Here is a 27,464-nt window from a genome sequence, read left to right as displayed (position 1 = left end):
TTCTTTGCGCTTGGTGTTCCTTGGCCACACGGGTGGCTTTCTCCTCAGGCTAGTCACTCAAATGTCACTTGAGGGCCTTTCCCAGCTACCCCACCTCGGGCTGCCTTTCCTGCAGCACTGTGACATTCTATTTAACTTGTCCTTAACTGATAGCAGATTGTCTTCTGATCATTGCCCTCAGTAGAGCCAGAACTTAGCACCTGCAGCAGCACCCCAACACAGGTACTCCAACGTACAGAATGACCAGTTCCTAAAGCCTAGACATGAAAACAAGGAACTCTGTCCTCCCCCTCCAGCCACTTAGGAAGTAGGTTGACCATTTTGCCTGTACAGTTTAGTTTATTTTGGAGGGAGAATCCAATGGCTTTCACTAGGTCTCAAGGGGCCCTGAGGAACACTGGTCAGGAACTTCTGTTTTAGAATAAGTTTCCTAAAACCAATTTCTGGAGAGGACCTATGATTAAGGAATATTTTTACATTTACGATGATGACCTTGTGAAAAAGATTATTCATTTGTAGTATTGTTAAGGACTAAACATACATTTCCATTACCTTAAATCCCAAATTGATGTTATAAAGCTCAGTGGAAAGAACCCAAAACTGAAAATCTCTCACATGAGTAATTTGACCCCTCCTACACTCTCATGAGAGGCTCATACTAATCCTGAAAGACATAGGCCCTACAAACTGAATCTCAAGCCATCCTCAGAGGACACACATTCTTCCAGATGTTTTTCTTCCTTCTCTCAAGCTGATTTTTTCAAAAGCAATAGCAGAGAGAGCAGGAAAGAAACAGGGAGGATGGAGGAGGGACGGAGTGGGGGGGGGGCGGAGAGAGAAAGACCCCCCCTTTTCCCCTCCTAATACTAGGATCTCTCCTCATCTTGAACTCACTTTACTACAGCTCCCTTGAAAAATAAGAACTGATTTCACTTACACTGGAACCCAAATTCTTGGGGCAACAGAAACTCTCTTCATATACTTGAATGTCACATTAAAAGGAATGCAACATGGGAGGTGGGGTTGTGCTATTTACTCAGGAAGCAAATGGTAACAGTATTAGAAATGTTTCATTCTTAGGGCTTCTGAAATCTGGCCTTTAGTCTTAATATGACACAATTCAAGGAAAAGAGACGAGGACAGGATCTTGCTGGGGCTTGTCATTCCTGAAATCTGTTCATCTGTCCTTAATCATCACAGTGTCCCTACCTTCACTGGTATTCATTTTGTTCCCATTGTGGTGACGTGAGAAAATTAAGCTAATAGCCAATAGCAAGTGATCTTTGGATGCGAGACACACTAAAGAACAGTGTACAGTACAAAATTAGGGCTCTATTCAGACAGAGTAAGGCACAACCAAGTGGGAGGACTACTTTGCCTCCTTAGCAACAGAAAGTCTCATAAATGTAAAGTTCTGGCTTCTGCCAGGCAGCCTGGCTACAGGGTGGAAGGGTGGCGGATGGAGGGTCTCTGTCAGTCACTCCTTCTGGAAGTGCTTGGCGAGCGCATCCAGCAGCTCCTGCTTCCTCATCCCGCCCTTCAGTCCATACACCCTGCAGGCTTCCTTCAACATGGGCACCGTGAGCTTACCCAGCGTGCCCTTGCTGACATGGGCCTTCAGTTCCTCTTCCGATAACTCCAGCTTGGGCCTTTTGCTTCCAGCACCTTCATCATCTGGGGGAAAAGGTCAGGAGGGAGTGATTGGAAATGCTACCGGTGGCATCCCAACTACACACATAGGACCCTCCTATGACCTGGACTGCATGCAGACATTTTCCATAAGCCATGATGCCCACTTAGAACACTCTGGGGAGATAGTGTCTTGATAAGGCACATTTAAGCATAAAATCAAAACTATCAACCTAGGAGGGTGTTAAGAGCAGTCTGAGTGCCATCAGTTTACCCAAAACTGGTCTCACTCTAAATGAGCAAGTCATTCTTTCCCTCCCTCTCTCCTTCCAAAAGCATTTCCAGAGCACAAAGTAAGTACCAAGGGACCGTGCCAGGTGATAAGAATGCGCAGGCTGAGCTCATCACAAGAACTAGTACGTACATCCACTAGTGCATATTCCCACGGCACTAGAGGCGCTTCTGATGCAAAAAGGATAAAGCACCACTGCCACACCTACCCTAAAAAGTCCAAGAAAACTACTTTTCACTCGTAATGGGGAGAATTGCAAATCAAAACTGGATATAATTTCCCCTCTTATTTTTTGTGAAAATTGAAATAAAAAAGTATATAAAGTCCAGGATTGGTGAGAGTGTAGGGAAACACACCCATCCCTTCTTGGACAGGATACAAACTATCACTTTTCAGAGGCAAACTGGCAATTCTTATCAAAACTTGAAATGTTTACACTCTGAACCAGCAATTACAATGCTAAGAATTTATCCTACAGATCTGCTCACACAAGTACACGATGGTGGTCCATGTTCACTGCAGCACATCCATCAATAAAGGGCTGGCTGAATAAACTAGCACATTGATCCAATGAAGCACTATATAGCCTTATTTTTTTTTATATATATTTATTTTATATTTTTCCCCCACTTATTTTTTAAAATATATTTTTATTGATTTGGGAGAAGGTAGAGGGATAGAGATAGAAACATCAATAATGAGAGAGAATCGTTGACCAGCTGCTTCCTGCATGCCCTCTACTGGGGATAGAGCCCACAACCCGAGCACGTTCCCTGACTAAGAATCAAACTGTGACCTGCTGGTTCACAGGTCGATGCTCAACCACTGAGCCATGCTGGCTGGGCTTCCTCGTTGATTTTTAGAGAGAGTGGAAAGGTAGGAGTGGGGGAAGAGAGAGAGAGAGAAAAATGTTCATGTGAGAGAGACATTAACTGGTTGCCTTCTGCAAGCACCCCGTCTGGGGCTAGGGATCGAACCTGCAACCCAGGCTTGTGCCCTTGACTGGGAATTGAACCTGAAACCCTCTGTTGTGTGGGCTGACGCTCTAACTACTTAGAAACACCGGCCAGGGCTGTAGTCTTATATTTTTAAATGAGGTATGGATAAAAATAACTGTTCAACATATACAGCTGAGTGACACAATAAACTAGAAACAATGTGAACATTATTCCACTTATGCTGAAATATGCCTTTGTATATGTAAATATGTAGGTTTGCATGGAAATTTCGGAAGGGTCATTATCCTCTGCGGCAGGACCAGGAAGACAACTTCTGGAAATAACCCACAGGATGTCCACACCAGCTCTCACCTTGTTTTCGCTTGGGAACTTTCCCCTCAGGGTTGTAATCTGGTGGGTAGACAAGCTCCTTAAACTCATCCACGAGGGCACCCAGCCTTTCATCCATCGCTTCAACCTTCGGCACTAGCAAATCAAACACAGGAAAAAGTGGCCTGGCGAGTCACAGCCCTGGCTTCCTGTAAGCACATAGGGGTTGGGGGAGGTCGGGGAAGGAAGGGCCCACAGCGGGCAGCTGACCTGGCCGTGAGAACATTCAACAAATGTCTGACATTTACCAGGCACCTCTAACAACTGCATTCATGAGCCCTTACTATAGCCGGGCACCCTTCTAAGCTTTGTTAACCTGTGGAGTAGGTAAGTTTGTCCACCTATTTTACAGAGGAGGGAAACAGAGGGGTTAAATGACTTGCCTGAGGTCAAACAGCTGGGAAGTGGGAGAGTTGAGAACTGGGCTGGATTCTGGGGATTCAAACAAGTCTACAAGTCTAGGCTCTCAGTAGGCTTACAGTTGAGTCAGGGTAAGGAGGTGGTAAAAACAGATGCAATGCAGCTGGGCAATGCCATGAAGAGCCTGTACAGGGCACACTGGAACCTTGAGTGGGGGAGGGGGGGGTTAAGAAAGGCTTTTGTGAAAGCTGATTGTTCTTCCTCAGGCAGATACACTATTCCAAGCAGCAAAAGGCACTGGGGTGAGAAAGAGCAGGTAATATACAGCTTGAAGACAGGGTGTGAGGAGGGCAGGGCCAGCAAGGAGGCTGGAAAAGCAGGCATAGTGAGGTAATAGAAACCTCAAAAGCCTGCCCAGGAACTAAAACTCATCACAGTGGGGAACACTGAAGAGCTATGAGCAGGGGAGCGACAGGATCAGATCTGCATTTTAGAAAGATCCCCTGACAGGGTGTGGAGTATGAACTGAAGGCAGGTAAGACAGAAGGTTGAAGCAGTGTGTGTGGGGGTGGGGTGGGGCATGGGATTGGACCATAAACATGAAAAGGGATAGAACTGACAAGACCTAGTGACGGAATGAGGTGTGGAGGCAGACACGGGGAGTGGTTGGGGTGCCCGGAGCATTACCCAAGGCAAATACAGTGCCTCCCTCTCCGTTATGAGGACTGAATGAGTGAGCACATAGGATAGTACCTGGCACACAGTAAACACTCAATAAATGAATTTTTTTTTTTAAACCATCATGTAGTCAAAGGGATGGCCTAGTTCAGAGGCAGGTTTCAGAAGCCTGGCACTTCCTACTCCTCACAGAACCATCTAAGCTAGTCTAGAAAATCAGACAGATGGGCTGGACAACGAGGTTAAGTCTCAGGAGGGCGCTAGGAAATACATCCCATTACTGTCCAGAGCGAGATCCAACAGAAAGCCTCCCACGACAAGAACTCCTCACTCAGTCGTGGCCTTCTTACATGTCAGATCTTCTGCTTGTTCGGGCTCCGTCAAATCCAAAGCCAAGGCCTCCAGGTTCCTGAAGTGCTGCTGCAGCACTGGGTTCTCAAAGCTGTCACTTCTGTTAAAACAATCATAATGGAAACAAGTAAATTTTAAAATAAAAATGTAAACATTTTAAAAATAATAAAACTAAATTAACCCAACTCAGTGCAGGTCCCAGGTCAGCTGAGAAAACATATCCTCAGGTGAGGATTTTAAAAAAAGGGACTTTCAACTCAGGAGGCAGTTCCAGAAGCAAGCCAGTGATTGACCCACTACTCACCTGTATTTGAAGCGGAGCTTCTGAACAATAGCTTTCATCTTGTCTACCTGCTCTGGGTTTGCCACGACTTGTTCAGTAAAGGGCACCTTCCGTTTATCATCAGCATAGGGTAAGAAGACAAGATGGAAGCCTGAAGAAAAGAGATAAGATTTCTGAGAGCTGACTTAACAAAAGGTTTCAGTGATTGAGTTGTCATTTGTCCCTCAGCTCCACATTCACCCGTCTTTTTATTTTTTTAGAGAGAGAGAGAGAAAGACATCGATTTGTTATCCTATCTATCAGCTGGTTCCTGTATGTGCCCTGACCAGGGATTGAACCCATAACCTTGGTGCATCAAGAGGACGCTCTAATCAAGTGAGCTACCTGGCCAGGGCCAAATTCACCCTTCTATGTCCTGCGATGCTGGGGCTGGGACCCTGCCAGCCCCATTTTTCCTTTACCAGCTAATGTCTGATATCATCTGCCTAACACGCTCCCTCAAGAGGGCAACCCCAAGGCAGGAGTGCTCCCCCCCATATACTTCCTGTTCCTATCACTGCCAGGGTCTTTACCTGGGAGCAGCAGCTGGTCCCACCTCCAACTTTTCTGATACACTAGAGCCAGCTGGACAGTGCCCACTCCCCAAGGACTAAGTCCCAGCTCCATCAGGCCCTCCTCTGAGCCCCTCTTTATTTCCTCACCCTCCACTACATGCTGAAAGGGAAGAGGTGAGGGCAATCGGGCTGATCTTGTTCCAGTCACTGGCTGGTTCTAGAAAGATGGAAACATCTGGAGACTGGAACCAAGCTGTTGCCCTGGGAAGTGCCCTTGCAGGCAATGCCAACAGCACTGGGCAAGAGGGAGGAGCAAGTCCCCTCGCTCTCCTCTGCCCTGTTATCTCCTTTTAGCACCTACTCTCGACAGAGCCTCACCCACAGCCGGCTGGAAAAGGAGAAACTGGGTTGCCCGGCCAGTGTAGCTCAGTGGTTATGCATCAACCCATAAACCAAGAGATCACAGTTTGATTCCTGGTCAAGGCACATGCCAGGTTGTGGGCTCGATACCCAGTAGGGGCGTGCAGGAGACAGCCAGTCGATGTTCCTTTCTCATCACTGATGTTCCTTTTTCTTTCTTTCTTTTTTTTAATTTCAGAGAGGAAGGGAGAGAAAAATTGAAACATCAATGATGAGAGAGAATCATTGATCGGATGCCTCCTGCATGCCCCCCCCCACTGGGGATTGAGCCCACAACCTGAGCATGTGCCCTGACCAGGAATCGAACCGTGACCTCCTGGTCCATAGGTCGATGCTCAACAACTGAGCCACTCCAGCCGGGCTCTCATCATCGATGTTTCTATCTCTCTCCCTTCCTCTCTTTCTAAAAATCAATAAAAACCTTTTTTTTCCCAAAGGGGAAATTGGGTTTAGAGATTCTTAGCCTCAGAACAATAAAGGGTGAATTTGGAGCAGAGAGAGAAAAGCTTAATAACTGACATACAAAGCTATTTCTGAGCATTGTGATGACCAGGGTTAGAAATATAATATGTTCAGAGTTACTTTATGAAGTTAGTATTTATTAGCATGGTTGAAGGAAGACCACCATCTCTAGGCTACTCTGCACCAGGTACTTATATGTTTATTAACTTATTTCAAATGTGAGACAACCTTGAGAAAAAGGTGTTCCAGAAGTCTCACCTTTGCAGATAAGGAGTATAAGCAGAAATGTTACATTACTTGCCCAATCTGACCAGCTCAGCTAACAAGTGGCAGAGATGGGCCTACAACAAAAGCAAGTAAACTTTCAGATACAGAGCATAAGATAAAGTCAAGTCTGACTTCAAAACTCATGGTCCTTGCACTGGACCTCACTGCCTTGGTGTTTACAGGAGATAAACCAGACACTAAACCTTGCAAGGGTGCCAAACAGTGGCTTTCATAAAGAAAGGTGCCAGCAGTCAGACCCCATGGACTTGCATCAGCAGCCTGCAAACGGTCTCTGTGCAGTCGGCCCTCAATGCTGGCTGCAGAGCTGCCTTGCTTGACAGTACGTGCTGTGCACTGTTCAACCACATTTGCTTTCTGTGCTACTCATCAGGCTCCCCTGTGAAACCTTAAAGACACACACTTCCCAGGGCCCATTCCTGGCGACTCTGGTACCGCGAATCCGTGAGGGATTCCAAAGCCTGACAAGGTTCAGAGGCCCGGAAAATCTCTCTTCCACATACCTGGGGGAGTCACTTGAATTTTCTGGTCATCCAGCTCCTCTTCCTGTGGCATCAAGGCCACAAAATAAGGGGGGATGTTCTGGCGGGGGGTGTATCTGCACACTGCCATGACTTCCTTCTCCAGACACTTGGTGAGGAGAGCACTGAACAGGGTTGAGCTCCCTGCAAAACAAACATCCCTTTAGGGGTAATTTTTCCTCCACTTTCTTCAAAGGGTTTATGATCCTTCAATAGGTAAGGGGTGATGGATCCAGAGCTGAGGGGAAAGGAATGAGAATGGATGCCTCAAATGTGAATTACTAATGTCAGTTCACTTTTACTTTCTTTAGGTTAATGACATAGCCACAGTTATTAACGAAAATCAATCAGTCAAATCAGGGGGTTCATTAGCTATAGCACAGAAGAATATAGGTCTGGACAGTAAAATAAACCCAATGCCTGAGTTAATACCAACTTTAATTGCCAACATTAGGGGAAAAGTTTGTTTTGTGGTGTGTTTTTTTCAAACTGTCTATCTGATGCCTCAGAGAAGGAAGTTTTTAAAATGCTAATTCCATACCCCCTCCTGGACATTCATAATGCATATTGGCATAGTATAGGTCCTAAAGAAGCTTCTTTTAGTTTAGTCCCACATTTCCAAAATTTATTTGCACATGAGACACTTTCAAAATACCTCAGTAAGCCCAGTTGATGTGGCTCAGTGGTCGAGCTTCGACCCAGGAACCAAGAGATCATAGGTTCAATTCCCAGTCAGGGCATATGCCTGGTTGCGGGCTTGATCCCCAGTAGGGGGCATGCAGGAGGCAGCTAATCAATGATTCTCATCAGTGATTTTTCTCTCTCTCTCTCCCTCTCCTTTCCTCTCTAAAATCAATAAAAATATATGTAAATTGTATATTTAATTACCCCAGGAATATACTCTATACAGTTTCCAATCAGCACCTCTTTAGGAAATGCGGCTCAGCAAGTTGCTTTCTGTGCTACTCATTCATTTACCCTTGGTCTGTGCTACTTGCCATTAATCAGGGACTCCTCGGGGTACACGAACAGGGAGGGCCTCAGGTAATGGTGCTTCTTCAGCATTAGCAAGGGCTTGAAACCAATGAGAACCAAACCTGGTTCATCAAACCGTTTTAGCTGTTCCGTCTCCTCTTTCTCTAGCACAATCTGACGACTCCCATAGATCTAAAGGTGGGAAACAAGGAGGGGCCACATAGAAAGGCTGTTGGAGATTCGAAATAGTTGCCACATGACACTAGCAAGTCAAAACCAGCTTTCTTCTAAGGAGCAGGAGTATGGCTCATCAGGGGCATCATCCCCCTCCCACAAGAAACTAACATTTACTGAGTGCCCAGCAGGCCCTTTAAGTTTGCCATCCAATGTACCCTCTGAAATAATCCTTGGTGGGAGATGTTAAAACTGTTTTACAAATAAGGGAACTGAGGCTCAGTGGTTGGTAACTCGCTCCAGGTTATACAACTGAATTAAGCTTTAACACATCTTATCTGGTGCCAAAGACCATGCTCTTCAAGCATGGATTCTTCCCCTCATTTTACAGGTACTGAGCTCTCATCCCTGACACACAAAGGGTGTTCGAACCACACATATTTACTGAGAGGACCTAAGTCAGGTAGGTTGCTGGGTCCTGGGTAGTGTGGGAGACAGATACACACACACACTTTAATGTTGGTATTTTGATCCTAGATATGGGATTAGCTACGGAAGTTAATAAGAGAGTCAAATGTGGGTTTTATGAAAAGACAGAGCCCTCGAGGTTTTCTTTAGGGACATTGGATCAAGAAACTCAGGCCTGGCCAGTGTGGCTCAGTTGATTGAGCATTGTCTCTTGCATAGAAAGGCTGTGGGTTTGATTCCTGGGCAGGGCGCATACGGAAGGCAACTGATCAATGTTTGTCTCTCTCTGCTTCTCTCTCTAAGCATGTCCTCAGGTGAGGATTTAAAAGAAAGAAAGAAGTGCCCGACCAGTGTAGCTCAGTGGTTGAGTGTCGACCAAGGAACCAGGAGGTCCTGGGTTCGATTTTCAGTCAGGGCATATGCCAGGGTTGTGGGCTCGATCCCCAGTTTGGGGCATGCAGGAGGCAGCTGATCAATGATTCTCTCTCATCATTGATGTTTCTATCTCTCTCTCCCTCCCCCTTCCTCTCTGAAATTAATAAAAATATATTTTAAAAAATAAAAGAAAGAAGGGAGGAAGGAAGGAACTCAGTGCTAGAAGAGCTTCCTATGAATAAAGCAACATGGGAAACTAATTACTTCCAAAATGGAAAAGGAAATTTCTTCTTCTCTCCTTCAGAAAGCAGGGCAGAACACTCTGGCTTAAAATTTGTGCTCCAAAAAACATCTCATCGCCTGAATCAAAATATCCAGTTTTTGTCACTTGATTGATCTTTTCCGGTCCTGAACTTATACATAATTTCAGAGTGTCTTCCACATTTTGCAAAATCAAAAAGGAAGGATGGTTCATTTCATTGTAATTTTTTTATATCAAATCTTTCCACAGATTGAACAAAGGTGAAAAGATGAGGAAAGATAATGTTTTGCATTCTGTTTTTCTTTCAGATTTAAAAAGGCCTATGTGGCCTTAGCTGATTTGGCTCAGTAGGTAGAGCGTTGGCCTGCGGACTGAAGGGTTCCGGGTTAGATTCCAGTCAAGGGCACATGCCTGGGTTGCAGGCTCGATCCCCAGTAGGGAGTGTGCAGGAGGCAGCCAATCAATGATTCTCTCTCATCATTGATGTTTCTCTCTCTCTCTCTCCCACTCCCTTCCCCCCTGAAATCAATAAAAATATACTTATAAATAAATAAATAAATAAGGCCTATGTGTATCATTTCAAAACACAGGAGAAATGGGGGGGGGGATTTTCTCTCCCTAAAAAAATAAAAATTTTTTAAAAAGCACTTGACACCTAACACCTTTTCCCTAACTCCCCATCTCCCTAGTAACTATAAGCATTTTCTGCTATTATACCTGAACAAGGAATTAGACTGTAAGACACAGCCCATCCTGTGCTGAGTGATCAAGGGCTAGTTTTCTTGGGGGAAAAAAAATAGTGTATTGAATTTTAGAGAGAAAGAAAGGGAGAGGGAAAGAGAGAGAGAAACATCAATGTGAGAGTGAAACATGGATCCACTGCCTCCTGCACACACCCTCCCGAGGATCAAATCTGAGACCCGGGCATGTGCCCTTGACTGGGAATCCAGCAGACAACTCGTGGTGCATGGGAGAGCACCCAGCCAACTGAGCCACACCAGCCAGGGCAAGAGCTAAAGTTTTCACTGATGTCTCTTTCAAACACTGGCTCTAACTTTCTAGCTCTCATGGTATCTCTGATCTAGATGCCAAGTTTCAAAGAGTAATGATTTTGTTTTAACCATTTGGCTAGAAAGATGCGCACATGAAAGTTATCTGGTTAGGCTGATCACTGTCTCCCCTCCCTGTTAGCTCCTCAATGAAACAAAATTCAGTAAGTAGGCAGGCCTACCTGAGATCTCTTGGTGTCACTTGGCAGAAGCAAACTGCCTGTATTTACATTAAATGTCCGCGTCTTGGTTTTCACTGGTTCATTTGTTTCCCGATAAAGCCTAATTGGAGGAGGTTTGAAAGCCTTCTGGACCATATTATAAATGCCAACAGTGAATGCTATATCTTTGTTGAGCTTAAACTTCAACCTGGAGGACAGAAAAATAAAAAAGCATAGACTAAAAGATTACTTTCCTATCTAAATTCCAAAGTGGCACCCAAGACTTAAATTGTTTTATTCTCTCTTATATTCTAAATGAGCTCTTAGAATATAACTGATTTTATTTTATTTATTTATTTTATATCTATATTTTTATTGATTCCAGAGAGGAAGGGAGAGGGAACGAGAAATAGAAACATCAATGATGAGAATCATTGTTTGGCTGCCTCCTGCATACCCCCTACTGGGGGTCGAGCCCACAACCTGGGCATGTGCCCTTGACTGGAATCGAACCTGGGACCCTTCAGTCCACAGGCTGATGATCTGTCCACTGAGCCAAACCAGCTAGGGCTAAATATAACTCATTTTAATAATACAATGGAGTTTGCTGTAATACTATCTCAGGGTCTATGCCATAAAAATTAGTTTCAGAATATGTTAACGATGTAAAATAATGATAAAGAATATACTGCCCAACCTATGTGGCTCAGTGGTTGAGCGTCGGCCCATGAGCCAAGAGGTCGCAATTCAATTTCAGGTCAGGCAGGGCACATGCCTGGGTTGCTCCATCCCCAGTGGGAGGCGTACAGGAGGCAGCTGATTGATGATTCTCTCTCATCATTGATGTTTCTATCTCTCTCTCCCTCTCCCTAACTCTCTAAAATCAATAAAAATATACTTAAAAACAAACAAACAAACAAATAAATAAATGTGAAAATACAACATATCAAAAGGTACAGGATACAGCTAAAAAGTGTTCGAGGAAAATTTATGGCTTTAGAGATCTTTATCAAAAAGAAGAGAATCAGATTAATAATAACCCAATCTTTACTGTTGTGGAATGTTTAGCAGTATTGATTTTAAAGACAGAACATGTTTAAACAAGTTACAACTAGTTCAAAGGTACATTGGTTCACACGGTGGAAAGAACACGCTTTGGGACAGAGTCCTAACTAGAAATGTTGGCTCCTGGAGCAAGCAGCTATTATGCTTCCAGATCAACTGGGTAACGTATGGTGAGTACTAGTAACAGATGGCATTACTAACAACACCAACCATTTGGTGGCTTCCTATTTTAAATTATTCTGGCTGACTCAGTTAAAATCAGTTGTCTGAAGGCTGCTGGCAATACATGTAACCAATTAAAAAACTGCACCATCTTCAAAAGTAATTTTTTAAAATTGCTGTGTCCTCTGAATTGTAGTATCCTGGGAAAGAGGATTGGCCAATGTGGTCCACTCAGACCTCAGGCTTCAAGTGACCTTGGTTCTATTTCTAACCCAAAATATCAAATCCATTACTCCCCATACCCAGTCTTAAATTTTCACATTTATGAATTAAGGTATCTTTCAACCTTGAAAAATATCATAACTCTGAGTTAAAATAGTTATTGCCCAACCTATGAACCAAGAGATCATGGTTCGATTCCCAGTGTGGGGCGTGCAGGAAGCAGCCAATCCATGATTCTCTCTCATCATTGATGTTTCTTATCTCTCTCCCCCTCTCCCTTCCTCTCTGAAATCAGTAAAAATATTTTTTTAAAAAGTTACAGTATAACATCACAGTTTATAACATCATGGTTTATGACATAACTTGTCAAGGGAAATTTGGAAGCTCACAGTGCAAAACAAGTTGCTTGATATGTTTAACTTCACCTGAAATGTCTTAAGGTTAATAAGTGTTATTAATGGGTAGGTTTCAATATATTTCAAAGGGTTGTCATTAAAGATTAAATAAGTTAATTAATATATTCACAAAGAATTTTTAAGACAATGCCTAGCACCCAATAAATATGCAATAAAGTAATTTTATTATTTGGTTATAGCAAGAACAAGTGTAATAATTATCTAGGTCTTGGGCCTACTAGACTAAATGTTACCGTGTAGTTGGAAGCTGTGAGGATTAGACAATTGTGGCATATTGTGTGCAAAGAGGTAAAGGGTAGTATATGACAGTGGTAGGCAAACTCATTAGTCAACAGAGCGGCAAACTGCGGCTCGCGAACCACATGTGGCTCGCGAGCCGCGGTTTGCCGATCACTGACCTAAGGCATTATTAGCCTTCAAACAGCTCCAATGTATTATTCATACCAAGTATCCTATAATGACTCTTCCACAAAATAGTAAGAATAGCTAGCATTTATCCCGTTCAATCATCACAGCGATCCTATAAGGAGCTATCAGTTTTGCTCCCATTTCACTGAGGCTCAGAGAAGTTACATGCGTTGCCTCAGGCCACACAGCAGAGGGGCCAGGACTAGAATCTAAGCAATCTCCCTTAACTGTATGCACCCTCACCAAAATGTGTAGTACAAGCCTGTCAAACTCAAAGGCGAACATGGGCCAAATAAAGGAGGCATGCAGCCCGCAGGCCACGAGTTTGACATGCTTGGTGTAGTAGGTTTCCAAATTGTGGTAACAACATGACGTCACTTCAGAAAGGAGAAAGAGGTAACGGGCTTGAGGAAAGAGGAACAGTTCCTAGGGGGAAAGGATAGCAATGACAACACTATGACTGCAGCAATGAGTGGGGTCATGGTTCCTTACGGGGTCATGGTTCCTTACAACGTCATGTCCTCGCAAGCCACATGCAGCTCGCGAGCCGCGGTTTGCCGCTCTGTTGACTAATGAGTTTGCTGACCACTGGGATAGGGGCTTAATCACAAGGAACAATAATAGCCTGTAATTATTGGAATCGAGAGTCTAGGTCAGTGGTCAGCAAACTCATTAGTCAACAGAGCGGCAAACTGCGGCTCACGAGCCGCAGTTTCCCGACCACTGCTCTAGTAGAATACCAGTAATCCCTTGAAAACTGCTCAGAAACCACCAATGGTCATATCCCCCTGTATTGAGGAAACTAGTCTAATATGAAAGCCTGATATGCTTAAGAAATGCTAAGGAGGAGAAACCAAGATGGCAGCATAGGTAAACATCTAAACTGCTGCCTCACACAACAATTTCAAAACTACAACTAAAAGACAAAACGGATATCATCCAGAAGCACAGGAAGGCTGGCTGAGTGGAAATTCTACAACTAGAAGGAAAGAGAAAAGCACACTGAGACTCAGAGGAGCTGCAGGAGGCAGAGGTACTGAGATGCGCGCGCACGCGTGCAAAGAGGACTGGCAACTGAGTGTGCGGCTGGCTTTCTTAAGCGGGAGGGAGACAAAAGCTCCCAACTGCACTGAACTCCAATTCCGGGTGAGACTCTGGGGATCCAGACTCATACGGGGTGAAACTGGACTGTCAGGAAAGAGAAAAGCACACTGAGACTCAGAGGAACTGTGGAAGGCAGAGGTACCAAGGCGCGCACGTAGAGAGGGCAGGCAACTGAGTACACGGCTGGCTTTCTTAAGCGGGAGGGAGACAAAAGCTCCTGACTGCACTGAACTCCAGTTCCGGGTGAGACTCTGGGGACCCAGACTCATTTGGGGAGAAACTGGACTGTCTGGCAGCGGGCGGAACTCGGGGGCAGCTTTCTCTCAGAGGTGCTTGCAGCGATTACCACAGGACACTGAGACACAGGGGCCTATTAGGGCAGGGCTGACGGGAAATTAATGCTATCTGCTCCACCCTGAGACTCCGCCCCATCCAAGCTGAGCACAGAGGCTTTTGCAAGTCTTGTCTCATAAGGGTGTCTCCAGCACAGAAGTTCTCCCAGTGTAGACACAGCTGATCCTCACAGCCAATTGGCCTAGAGGTCAATTCCTCCCAGTGATACCAACAACAATCAAGACTTAACTACAACAAGGCTGTGCACACAGTCCACAAAGGGGTGCACCAAGAGTGTCCACCTCAGGTTATTGGGGAGGCTGAGCCACTGGGCCCTATAGGACACCTAGCACACAAAGCCACTCTATCAACTCAGGGAAGCAGCCAAAATGCAGAGACAAAGAAACAGATCACAAATGAAAGAAATGGAGGAAAGCAAACAATTGTATATAGAGTTCAAAACCACGGTTATAAGGTTTTTCAAGAATTCTCTAGAAAAGGCCGATAAATTTGCAAGACCCTCGAGGATATGAAAAAGGACCAACTAGAAATTAAGCATACACTGACTGAAATAAAAAATATTATACAGAGATCTAACAGCAGACTAGAGGATCGCAAGAATCAAGTCAAAGATTAATAAATACAGCCCTAACTGGTTTGGCTCAGTGGGTAGAGCGTCGGCCTGCAAACTGAAAGGTCCCGGGTTCGATTCCAGTCAAGGGCATGTACCTTGGTTGCGGGCACATCCCTTGTGGGAGGTGTGCAGGAGGCAGCTGATCGATGTTTCTCTCTCATGGATGTTTCTAACTCTCTATCCCTCTCCCTTTCTCTCTGTAAAAAATCAATGAAATAAAAAAAATTTAAAAAAAAGATTTGAAATATAAAGAAGCAAGAAACACTCAACCGGAAAAGCAAAAAGAAAAAAGAATCCAAAAATATGAAGATAGTGTAAGGAGCCTCTGGGACAACTTCAAGCGTACCAACATCAGAATTATGGGGGTGCCAGAAGAGGAGAGAGAGCAAGATACTGAAAACCTATTAGAACAAATAATGACAGAAAACTTCCCCCACCTGGTGAAAGAAATAGACTTACAAGTCCAGGAAGCCCACAGAACCCCAAACAAAAGGAATCCAAAGAGGACCACACCAAGACACATAATTAAAATGCCAAGAGCAAAAGACAAAGAGAGAATATTAAAAGCAGCAAGAGAAAAACAGTTAATTACCTATAAGGGGCACCCATATGACTGTCAGCTGATTTCTCAATAGAAACTATGCAGGCCAGATGGGAGTGGCAAGAAATATTCAAAGTGATGAATAGCAAGAACCTACAACCAAGATTACTCTACTCAACAAAGCTATCATTCAGAATTGAAGGGCAGATAAAGAGCTTCACAGATAAGAAAAAGCTAAAGGAGTTCATCACCACCAAACCAGTATTATAAGAAATGCTAAAAGGTATTCTTTAAGAAGAGGAAGAAGAAGAAAAAGGTAAAGATAAAAATTATGAACAACAAATACATATCTATCAACAAGTGAATCTAAAAATCAAGTGAATAAAAAAAATCTGATGAACAGAATAAACTGGTGAATATAATAGAATCAGGAGCACAGAAAGGGTGAGGACTGAAAATTCTCAGGGGGTAAGGGGTGTCGGGGGGGTGCAGGAAGAGACTGGACCAAAATCGTACACCTATGGATGAGGACAGTGGCGGGGGGGGGGGGGCGGGGGTAAGGGCAGAGGGAGGGGTGGGAACCGGGTGGAGGGGAGCTATGGGGGAAAAAAGAGGAACAACTGTAATAATCTGAACAACAAAGATTTATTAAATTAAAAGAAATGCTAAGGAACCCTTAGGATTCCAATGCCAAAGTTCTCTAAGAGAAGATAATCTGCCCTGGCCGTTGTGTTCAGTGGTTAGAGCATCGGCCTGAGCACCAAAGGGTTTTGGGTTCAGTTCCTGGTCCGGAGGCATGCAGGAAGCAACCAGTTAATGTGTTTCTCTCACATCAATGTTTCTCTCTCTCTCTCTCCTCCCTCCACACTCTCTCTCTCCCCCTCCTTCCCTACCTTCCACTCTCTCTAAAAATCAATGGAAAAGATATCCTTGGGTGAGGATTAACAAAACAAAAGGTGGTAATCTAACTCTCTGATTTCTGTTGGTCTCAAGTTTATAACAAATTAGAATAACACAATTTTAACAATGCTAACAACTAACGTTTATTGAGCTTTTGCTCTATACCAAGTACTATTGTTATCCCCAATTTACAGAGAAGAAAGCAGACGATAAACTAGTGAGGGCAACTGAGGATACTGCTGGGCCACAACTGTTTACCCCAAGAAAGTGGGGGCTGTGTTATTTTTTGTTGTTAATTCTCACCTGATATTTTTTCCATTGACTTTTAGAGAGAGTGGAAGAGAGGGAGAGAGAGAGAAACATCCATGTGAGAGAGACCTATCAATTGAACCTGCAACCACGTGTGTGCCTTCGACTGAGAATCGAACCTAAGACTTCACTGCAGGGGCTGACATCCTAACCACTGAGGCACGCCGGTCAGGGCAGGGGCTGTGTTATTTTGAAAAAATATACCAGCTCCTTCAAGGGAAGAAAAGCAAATAACTTACGCTATCCTAAAATCAAGCAAGCTTTTTAGAGCAGTGGTTGCCAACCTTTTGGACCTCCTGGACCACGAGTGGTTGGCGACCACTGTTTTAGAGAAACACAGTGAGGCAGAGGCACAGCCCAGAGTTAGGTAGCCAGGGAGATCAAAGCTATGCATTACTTATGGTAAGTCAGAGGACTTATGGGCAGTTGGCGCAGGCTCAGTGCCCACCTGCTGAGTGGGCGCTTCCTGGTCTCCTTGGCTCGGACCTTCCTCAACAGGTCTTCTAGCTTGCTCGACTCCTTGAAGTGAACCCCTAGGTCCTCATCCTCTGCTGTGCTGATGATATCTCTGTAGAATAAGGATATGTCAAAGCCTCCATGTTTCCTCAGGTGCATCAGGTCCAGAAAGATACCTGGGGCAAGGATAGACAAAAGTGAGGGGAAACAATTTTCAGCAAGACATTTTTTCCGTTAAGTTCAAATATGCTTTTTAAAGATCCCAAAGAGCCTGGCTGGTGTGGCTCAATGGTTGAGCATCGACCTTTGAACCAGGAGGCCACGGTTCGATTCCTGGTCAGGTTTGAGGGCTCAATTCCTGGTAGGGGGGCCTGAGGGAGGCAGCCAATCAATGATTCTCTCTCATCATTGTTTCTCTCTCTCCCTCTCCCTTCCTGTCTCTGAAATCAATAAAAAATTGAAAATAATAAGTAAATAAAGATCCCAAAGAACTAGGCTGATTATTAACATTTCGGGAATTAGAGAAAGTGGCTAAGGGAGCCAGCTGTATAATGACTTCAGACAACATATTCAAATAACTACCATTCACAGTAGCATTAAAATCAAGACAATCTTGCTCTAGTGGAGTCCTTTAGACTGCTAATGGCCTGCCCACTTTCACTGGGAATGTTACACAAGTGTCTCCTCCAGCTGCATGGTATTCTTTCATTTTACTCTGAATGGTGAAAAGCAAAGGTTTGACATCAGCTATAAAGAAGCAATAAAATTAAGTGCCAATTTAAAAGAACGGGGGAAATGCCAACCTGTGTCACGGAGATCCCCAGCTTTGGTCCTGGCCCGGCTGGCTTTGGCACTGTCATTGCCATGGGGGTCATCTTCATTGGTGAACAGCATGATCCTCTTATGGCTCATCTTGAACTGGACATCGCTAAAGAGGTTGGCACAGACCCACAGCACTTCACTCAGTGAGTAGTCACATCCACAGCCAATCAGGTCTTGGAAATGTTTCTTTCCCTGCTGCCCCTTAAACTGCGCAAGCTCTAACACTCGTTTAGCACCTGATCAGAGACAGGGAGTCAAATAGGCAGAAAGGTCAGTGTCAGTGGACACCTTTACCAGGCCAATGGAAGGGCCTAAGGTCCATTTGTCACTGAGCTGTTTAACCCATTCACCAAAAGTCCACATCCTAATAAGAGCCCCTAGTGCAGGAAAGCATACTCTTAGTCAAGGTGTCATCTGCTTCCTTCTCCACATCTCTTTGTCCAGGGAAAACATGTAAGGGAAAAGGTAATCTTAGAATACACTGACCTGGATTATCCAGCTCCTGTAAGACGTAAATATTTTTGAAATTCACTGAGTTTTTGTCCTTCTTGGTACCATAGAACACCACTGCCAAGAGATCTCGATCACTGCTTATGATTTTACTGGTGTACACACTCTGGATACACTGGAAAAATAAAAACAAAAATTCAATTAATGTTTAACTACTTACCACTAAACTTAAACTCCCTAAGTGCCTAGCACATAGTAGGTGTTCGATATATATTTGCTGAATGTATACATGGCATTAGAAAAAGGTATGACCTCTACCTTCAGGAAATTCATGAATCAGTGAGAGTGATGAGCAGATATAGTACACTATAACAAAAAACAGAGTGCAGTAAACATATAATAGAAGTATAAGCAGTCCTTACATAAGTCAGAAATTTAAGACATGTATATACTCAGGGAGGAAAGTGCTATATGGGAAAAGCCCAGTAATGGAATCAGAAAACCTGGATATTAGTCTCCCTGATGTCACACACTAACTGGCTGGGTTTTGGTCAGGCCAGTTGATCTTTCCTCAAGTAGCTTGATACTAAGAAACAGAATTTACATTTATAAAATAATTACGTGTATAAAAGGTTTAAGCTAACAATAAGTATATGTGACCCGAAAAAAAGTCATAACTACTAACAGCATTTTCTAAAATACAACCTGCTTAATTACACAATTAAAAACATCAGTATAGCCTAGCTGGTTTGGCTCAGTGGATAGAGCATCCGCCTGCGGACTGAAGGGTATTGGGTTTGATTCCGGTCAAGGACACGTGCCTGGGTTGTGGGCTCGATCCCCAGTAGGGGATGTGCAGGAGGCAGCTGACCAATGATTCTCTCTCATCATTGATGTTTCTATCTCTCTCTCCCTCTCCCTTCCTCTCTAAAATCAATAAAAATATATTTAAAAATAAAAATAAAATAAAAAACATCAGTATACCAGGAGAGGTCTAGCTACCTACTGAAACTAATGTCAGCATGTGGTAAATTAGTGTCTCTGAAGAGTTGGTCTGTCCCAGCAGCCTATTTAATTCTGGGGACACTGACAAAATTAAGTTTCTGAATCTGTAAAGCTGAGGAATAAACCAGGATGGTGACCACTCCATGTCCTGCCTGTGCTTCTAAGCAGCCTTCCTCCATAGCAATTCTCTCGTTAAATGCAGAACTTATAGTATGTTACTCATTGACAATAATCCGCATGGCAAGTAGTCATTTCTACAAACACTTCCTTCTATTTTTTGAGCAGTCTACAAATACTTACAAAAATTTGGTGAGGCCTTCTTATAGAGTCTAAGAAATAAAAACACACACACAAAAGAAAACTAACATCGAGTTACAGAAAACTTTTTTTTATTGCTTCTTATCAAATACATTATATGCTCATCTGTGAATGTCTCACTTATTCGCTACATACTACTACATTTTCTTCTGGGTTCTTTAGGCACCAAGGGTTCCTCGAACCCTTTGAAACTACATGTAGAATTGTTAGTGTGTCTTTCTGGGGAGAGGGTACATAGTTCTCATCACATTGTAAAGAGAGGGCCGTGATCCCAAAAAGGTTAAAGCAGTGCTCCTTCAAGAGTGACCTCCAAACCAGCAACATCAGCATCACCTGGGAACTTGCTGGAAATGCCAATTCTTAGTCCCGGCTCTAGACCTACAGACTCTGGGGGAAAGCCCCGCAGTCCGGGCTAACAAGCCCCTGCAGGTGACTGATGGAGGTTAAAGTTTGAAAACCACCGCTTTAAAGTTAAGGATTGATTTTTATTAATTCTGTTTTCAGAGGCCAAGATATTCTGATCTGCCAACTGCAAGAACTGTCTGTGTACAAATTAGAACATGAGAAGCTTGTTTGGTGCCAAACTCTAAAAATATGAAACCTGAGATATACAATAAATGTTTAGAAATTCTCTTCTATGAATAGTGAGTGACCTTTTTAATTGAGGTGTAAATCAAATTCACAATGTTGTGTAACCACCACCTCTATCTAGTTCCAAAATATTTTCACCACCTCCACAGCGAACGCCATACCCAGTACGCCATCGCTCCCCATTCCTCCCTCCCCCCCGCCCCTAGGAACGACCACCCTGCATTCTCTGTGATTATCTATTCTACATTTCGTTTGTCTGGCTTCTTTCACTTAATATGTTTTCCATGTTCATTCACCTTGTGGCATGTACCAGTTTTTTCATTTCTTTTTATGTCTGAGTAATATTACAATGTAGGTATAAATATTTTGTTTATCCACTTCAGAATGTTTTGGAATGAGACAGAAGTGGTGGTTACAACACTGAGAATGACTAAATACCTTTGAACTGCACACTTTAGAAAGGCTGATTTTATGTGAATTACACCTCATCTTAAAAAGCTAAACTAGCCCTGGCCAGGTGCTCAGTTGGTTGGAACATCGTCCTATAAGGTTGCTGTTTCCGTTCCCAGTCAGGGCACATGGGCAGGAGGCAGCCATCAAAGGTTCACTCTCACATCTATGTTTCTCTCTCTCTCTCTCTCTCTCTCTCTCCCCCCCCTCCCTCCCCCTCTCCCTTCATCTCTCTCTAAAAATCAATACAAATATTTTTTTAAGTTAAAAAAAAATTTTTTAAACAAACTAATTCTCACAACTTGAGATGGAAGATACTAGTATTCCCTCCATTTCACAGAGGAGAAAACAGATACCAAAAGGTTGGGCAACTCTTCGAACATTAAACATCAGACAGTATGTTAAGTGGCAGAATCAGAATCTGAGTACCTGATTCTGTTGGGTATACACCCGGGAGAATTGCTGGGTCAGACTGTAATTCTATACTGAATTCTGAGGAACTGCCAAACTGTTTTCCACAGCAGCTGATCCATTTTACATCCCCACTATCTATGTATGAGGCTTCCAGTTTCTCCACATTCTTCTTATTTTCCTCCTTTTTTTTTTTTTTTTTTGTAATTCTAGCCATCCTAGTGAGTGAAATATCTCATTGTGGTTTTGATCTGCATTTCACTAATGACTAAAGATGTTCAGAATCTTCTCCTGTGTTTGTTGGCTATTTGCATATCTTTAGAGACATGTATATTCAAGTCCTATGCCCATTTTTTAATTGGGCTTTTTGTCTTTTTGTTGTAATAACCTTTTCCACCACAGGGAACACCCAACTTCCAAATATCACTTACAAGAAAACTCATTTCCATACAATAATTACTGGAATGTCCTCTCTTCCCCTATGCTCCCATCTCTACAGAAGGAGCAGCCCACTTCTACCACCAGAGCTAATGCCAAAGGTGAGAGCAATGTATTCCTAGGGTCCGGAGTTCAAAGCCAGAATAAAATGGGCCTGTTCTCCACCACTGCCACACTTTTACACATAGCCATCCTGGGAGGCTAACCACCATTTATCATTCACAAACAAAATTTTCACACAGAGCCCATATTTTTAAAAGTAATGTTAATACTTTGGGGTTTTGTTTGTTCTAAATAAAAAGGTAGTCTTACCTGGATGCTCATGTCAAAAGGAGTCATTTCATCTTCATCTTCTGATTTAAACATGGCCCTAGAAGCATCAACCAAAAAAATCAAACTATCTCTTCCTGAATATTTATATTCTCCTACAGGGGGGAAAAAAAAAAGGGAAGGAAATGCTTGCCCTTGTGTTCATATTTATCATGTTTATTATTTATATAAAACAGAGAAAAACCCATTAAACAGAAGTATAGCCTGATTAATTATTGTAAGACTAGAGGCCCAGTGCACAAATTTGTGCACAGGTGGAGCCTGGCCAGCCCACCTCAATCAGGGCTATCAGGCCAAATCAGCCAGGGCGGAGGGGCCACAGGCAGTTGGCAGATCGGCCCTGCCCCCAATTGGGGTGCAGGGGAGAGGGGTGGGATGAGGGGTGGGATGAGGGGTGGAGCCAGCCAGGGGGAGGGGCCACAGGAGGTTGGCTGGGCAGCCCCACCCCCTGGTCAAACTCCCAGTTGATCCCTGTGGAGGGGACAATTTGCTTATTAGCCTTTTATTATATAGGATGAACACCCTTAAAACCACTACCCACAGTGAATCTTGCCAGTCACCCAGAAGCCCTCTCCATGTTCCCTCCCAATTACAATGCTGAGCCTCCTCCTGATAGCATTGTAATTTAACCTGGTTATAACTGGGAGGGAGCAAAGGGAAGGCCAAATATTATGGACATGTGATCTGTGCAGCTTTGCCAGGAAGCTGCAGTTTAGATGCATGACCAATAAAATCTGGATGAAATACACTGAGTGGCCAGATTATTATGATCTCTGAATGCATAATAATCTGGCCACTCAGTGTGTGTGTGTGTGTGTGTGTATTAGAGGTCCGGTGCATGAATTCGTGCATGGGTGAGGTCCAGCCAGCTTGGCCAGGGGGAGGGGGACATGGGCAGTTGGCCCGCCTGCCAGCTGGTCGATCTCCTGGTTGAGGGGACAATTTGCATATTAGCCTTTTATTATATAGGATATACACTGAGTAGCCACATTATTATGCGTTCAGAGGTCATAATAGTCTGGCCACTCAGTGTAGGTAAGGTGCTTGTCTGTCAGTCACACCTGGGAACAGGTCATTGGCCAGAGTACTAGTAGGTGTGACCACTGCAAGCTCAGGAAGTTTTAAGATATTTAATCTTCTAAACAAAGGCGTTTGCTCTTTTGTGCTCTTGCTTGCTGAAGTTGACTCCTGGCTTGCAGGGTTCTCACACTCCTACATTCGCCCAAAGGGCCACAGCCATGTGGACCCCACACACAATGGATTAATAGGTTGCAACTAGCCTAATGCTAAACTGGACTCAGCTTCATACTAGAACAGAAATTTTGGACATATATTATTTTCTTAAGATAAATTTTTAAGAGGCAGAATTTCCTGGGTCAAGGTAGAATTTTGTTTAAGGCTCTTGACACATATGATCATATTGTTTTAATAAAAGATAGGTAATTAAATTTATTGTATTAAGCAGGCTTTGCTTTTAGTGCTACTGAATCCCCAGCTATACATCTTCCAAGACTGGAATCCAATGGATATGGGACTTTATAAGCCCAAGGATGTAATTCCACAAAAATAAAGCTTTCTACCATATCTCATCCTCCCATAGGGGCCTCTGGAAATTCTTATATCAGTGGTACCCCAAGAACCCCACTCCCACCAGCAATGAAGACCATCCACACATTTATCCGATAACACTCCCAAGAGTAGACTTCACCTCCTTATATTTCTTCTTTTTTAAAAAAATATATTTTTATTGATTTCAGAGAGGAAGGGGGAGAAACAGAAACATCAATGATGAGAGAGAATCCCTGATTGGCTGCCTCCCGTATGCCCCCCACTGAGGACTGAGCTCACAATCCGGGCATGTGTCCTTGACCAGAATCGAACCTGGGACCCTTCAGTCCACAGGCCGACGCTCTATCCACTGAGCCAAACCGGCTAGGGCACTCCTTATTTTTCTTCATAGTTTTCTCATCCAAGCAAACACTCCTAAACACTAGTGGGGGTTTTTTTTTTAATGTTTTTGAAGCCTCGTAAGCTCTAGATAACCCCCTCCATCTTTTGTCTCACAATGTATTTGTTGAAGAACCAGGATATTGTGTCATGTGCAGTTGTCCACCTTCTGGATTTTGCTGACTGTATTCTTTTGGTGTAAATTAACACAGCCCTCTGTATTTCCCACCACGGACCCAGAGGCTTCATCACATGCAGGTTTTCTTTACTTTGGCACAATTATATCAAGGGTGATGTTGTGTTCTTCATATGTCTGATGGTCTCTCTTTTTTTTTTTTTATAAATTCTTTTTTTTTTTAATGTATTTTATTGATTTTTTACAGAGAGGAAGTGAGAGGGATAGAGAGCTAGAAACATCGATGAGAGAGAAACATCGATCAGCTGCCTCCTGCACACCTCCCACTGGGGATGTGCCCACAACCAAGGTACATGCCCTTGACCGGAATCGAACCTGGGACCTTTCAGTCCACAGGCCAACGCTCTATCCACTGAGCCAAACCAGTTAGGGCTGATGGTCTCTTTTTTAACACTGCTGCTTAATACAATAAATTTCATTATTCATCTTTTATTAAAACAATATGACCATGTGTCAAGAGCCTTAAACAAAATTCTACCTTGACCCAGGAAATTCTACCTCTTAAAAATCTCTTTTAAGAAAATAATATATGAAAAACCCTTATGCAAAATTTTCCCCAATGTTATTTATTAAAGTAAAAAGTTGAAAATAATAAAAATATCCTGCTCTGACTGGTTTGGCTCAGTGGATAGAGCGTCGGCCTGCGGACTCAAGGGTCCCAGGTTCGATTCCGGTCAAGGGCATGTACCTTGGTTGTGGGCACATACCCAGTAGGGAGTGTGCAGGAGGCAGCTGATTGATGTTTCTCTCTCATTGATGTTTCTAACTCTCTATTCCTCTCCCTTCCTCTCTGTAAAAAATTAATAAAATATATTAAAAAAATAATAAAAATAAAAATATCCAGCCCTAGCCAGTGTTCTCAGCAGTCAGAGCGTCAGCCCACACACAACAGAAGGGTTGCAGGGTCAATTCCTGGTCAAAGGCATGTGCCTGGGTTGCAGGTTCAATCCCTAGTCCCAGTCAGGGCACATGCAGGAGGCAACCAATCGATGGGTCTCTCTCACATCTATGTTTCTCTCTCTCTCTCTCTCTCTCTCTCTCTCTCTCTCGCTCGCTCTCCCTCCCTCCCTCCCTTCCGCTCTCTCTAAAAATCAATGGAAAAAAAATCCTCAGGTGAGGATTAACAAAAAATTTATTGTATATGTACTATGATTACAACTATATTAAAACTCAGATACAAAGACAAACAGATATATGTAGTTAGGAAATATGCAGAATGAAGGTATATGAAAGAAATATGCAAAATGCCAAAATGCTAGTAGTAGTTGAGTATATAGATTATAATAAACATTCTCTGTTTTCAGTATTTCCTGTTTCTCAATTCTAATAAAAACATTTTAAAGTTTTCAGACAAATTACACAGTATACAGATACATGTATCCCTTATATCTCTTTCTTCATCCTATGTGTTAGTGTGTTGGCTGAACATATACCCCCAAACCTGGAGGTTATGGTAAGGGAATGACAGTTGTAACTGTGTTGCTAATGTTTACTAGTACTCTGGTTGCTGCAATTATTGTAGGAAGGCATTTTTGTACTGAGGTACTAGAATGAGTAAAACTGTTTTGCTGGGACCTGGACGGTTGGCTCAGTTGATGTAGGGAGCAGTTATAGGATTAAGCCTCGGACTGACCTGCTGGCAAAGCTGCAAACAAGTCCCAGCTTAGAGGGCACAGCCCTCTTAGCATCATTAAGCTTGACCTTATGACCCCCCCTAGATCTTTCCTGGGTAGCTAACCGGCTGTGGAAGGTGCAGCAAGTGCTGCCAAAATAAGTGAAACTCACAAGAACATTGTAACTATGGTGACCACTACCTTGTTTACCTCTGACTATAAAAGAAAGCATCAGCTTGCAGTCTGGATCTGTTCTGTGGCCTCAGCCAGGCAGAGAAGATCCACCTAGACCCAGCTTATTCTCTTTGTCTTTTCTTCATCCTTCGCCGGCCCCCCCTCAGGCTCCCGGAACCCTTGGCTGTGCTGGCACCGCACAGTTGGAGCATCCTCCTGTACACTGACTGAAAGGCTTCAGGTTTGATTTCTGGTCAGTGCACATACCTAGGTTGTGGGTTCCATCCCTGATTGGGGTGCATGTGGGAGGCAAATTGATTGATGTTTTCTCTCTCCCTCTCCCTCCTCTTCTCTAAAATCAACAAAGACATGACCTAACGTGGGGATTAAAAAACAACAGTAAACTACTTTCCTGGAACAGGAAGAGGCTTACCTGAGTCATCTAAGGTAACAAAAGATACCACTGTTCAGGGTCATTTATTGGAGCTCCACAGATGTCCATCTACCAGTCGGTGCCCAGCAAAAGTTTAAGCTAGAAATGTCCCACAGTCTAGAGCAGGACATGAATAAAAGAGCCTAGGGTAGCTCTGCAAAGTGCAAAGGGAGAAAGGCATTTGAGGTCCTCAGGAGAGAAGTGTAGGCCATTAGACACAAAGGACACCCAGCAGAGACAGGCAGGGAAAGTCTTCCATACACAACGGTCCTTTTAAAGTCACCTACCGCCTGCTTCAAGGCCCTCCTCCTGTTCTTCTTCTTCATCGCCCTCGTTTTTGTAAAAAGACTCCCACACTGACATGTTGGTAACTGGTTCCTAGATGAAAGAAAGTTCAGTTCAGTATCGAGCAAATTTAAACCTAAAAATATCTATTCCTTTGAGACCTGTTCTAAGAGCTAGTGGTTACTCGGGAGGAATGTGGACGCTGAATCCTGCTGCCTGGAGAACTCTCGGTAACTGAGACTCAGAGGTGAGTGGGCATCATTCCAGCAGCCTCGCCTTAGTTATCCCTTACGGTGGTGGCTCAGGGTGGCCACTCTGATCGATGTGCAAGTTCCGTTCCACCATGGGCACCATCAGGACTTGAGGGATTCACGCTCCAGGATACTCGGTCCTCTAGCGGACCCATCAGTCCTCATCCCGCCCCCAAATCTCCCTCAACTCCTCAGCCGGCCAGGCCCAGTGGAGTCTCAAGTGCAGGCGGGCCTCCAAGGCCGCGTGCCGCCTCCCCCAGGAGGCAGGAACGGGAACCAGAGGCTGTCTCTACACTCAGGCCGCACTCCTGGCCGACGCAGCCCTGCAGCCAGGCGAGGGGGACGCGCAAGGCTGAGCGGGCGAAGCTGAACCCGGCCAACCCTGACCCGCCAGCAACACGCACAACACGGACGGTTCCCGCCTACCTCGAGCGCAAGGAAGAGGTCTACTTGGGCTGAAGGTGGAGCGCCGGCACCCGCGGGCTACAGGCCTCTCGTCCAATCAACGCCCTGCGTCATCACGCACAGTGCGTACTTTTCCTGTCAAATGACACGCCCACTCCCACAAGCTGC

General features: G+C 44.0%; 1 protein-coding gene across 7 annotated transcripts; it reads right to left on the bottom strand.

The window, feature by feature from the left end:
- Window positions 1-499: 499 nt before the first annotated feature.
- Window positions 500-27,420, bottom strand: XRCC6 (X-ray repair cross complementing 6). 7 transcript variants are annotated; one of them, XM_080658566.1, is made up of 14 exons: window positions 27,318-27,417; window positions 26,643-26,733; window positions 21,975-22,087; window positions 18,768-18,815; window positions 18,486-18,624; window positions 17,981-18,235; window positions 17,170-17,353; window positions 10,649-10,835; window positions 8,162-8,330; window positions 7,146-7,307; window positions 4,943-5,072; window positions 4,638-4,738; window positions 3,232-3,345; window positions 500-1,674 (listed from the first exon to the last, which is right to left on the bottom strand). In XM_080658566.1, the coding sequence occupies exons 4-14, from the start codon at window positions 18,780-18,782 to the stop codon at window positions 1,478-1,480; spliced, it is 1,653 nt and encodes a 550-aa protein (XP_080514692.1). In that variant the 5' UTR covers window positions 18,783-18,815; window positions 21,975-22,087; window positions 26,643-26,733; window positions 27,318-27,417; the 3' UTR covers window positions 500-1,477. The 7 variants fall into 7 exon arrangements, with proteins under 7 accessions (XP_080514692.1, XP_080514690.1, XP_080514691.1 ...); XM_080658564.1 differs by lacking the exon at window positions 18,768-18,815 and adding an exon at window positions 26,356-26,509 and having other exon boundaries at window positions 27,318-27,413; XM_080658565.1 differs by lacking the exon at window positions 18,768-18,815 and adding an exon at window positions 26,356-26,509 and having other exon boundaries at window positions 21,975-22,032; window positions 27,318-27,403.
- Between the last annotated feature and the right edge of the window lie 44 nt (window positions 27,421-27,464).

The sequence above is a fragment of the Plecotus auritus genome, assembly GCF_963455305.1.
Source record: "Plecotus auritus genome assembly, chromosome: 3".
Lineage (NCBI taxonomy): Eukaryota > Metazoa > Chordata > Mammalia > Chiroptera > Vespertilionidae > Plecotus > Plecotus auritus.
The sequence above is the reverse complement of the archived record's forward strand: the minus strand, read 5'-3'. Positions and strand labels throughout refer to the sequence as shown.

Bases quoted from the DNA above. Each gene is read 5' to 3' on its own strand.
- XRCC6 (XM_080658561.1), bottom strand. From the start codon at position 26,718: ATGTCAGTGTGGGAGTCTTTTTACAAAAACGAGGGCGATGAAGAAGAA. The intron at 17,354-17,980 runs GTTGGCATTTCC...TCCTTGCCCCAG, and splicing joins TGGGGATCTCCGTGACACAG to GTATCTTTCTGGACCTGATG. The intron at 7,308-8,161 runs GCAAGTAGCACA...TTTGTTTTGCAG, and splicing joins CGAGGAGTCCCTGATTAATG to GGAGCTCAACCCTGTTCAGT.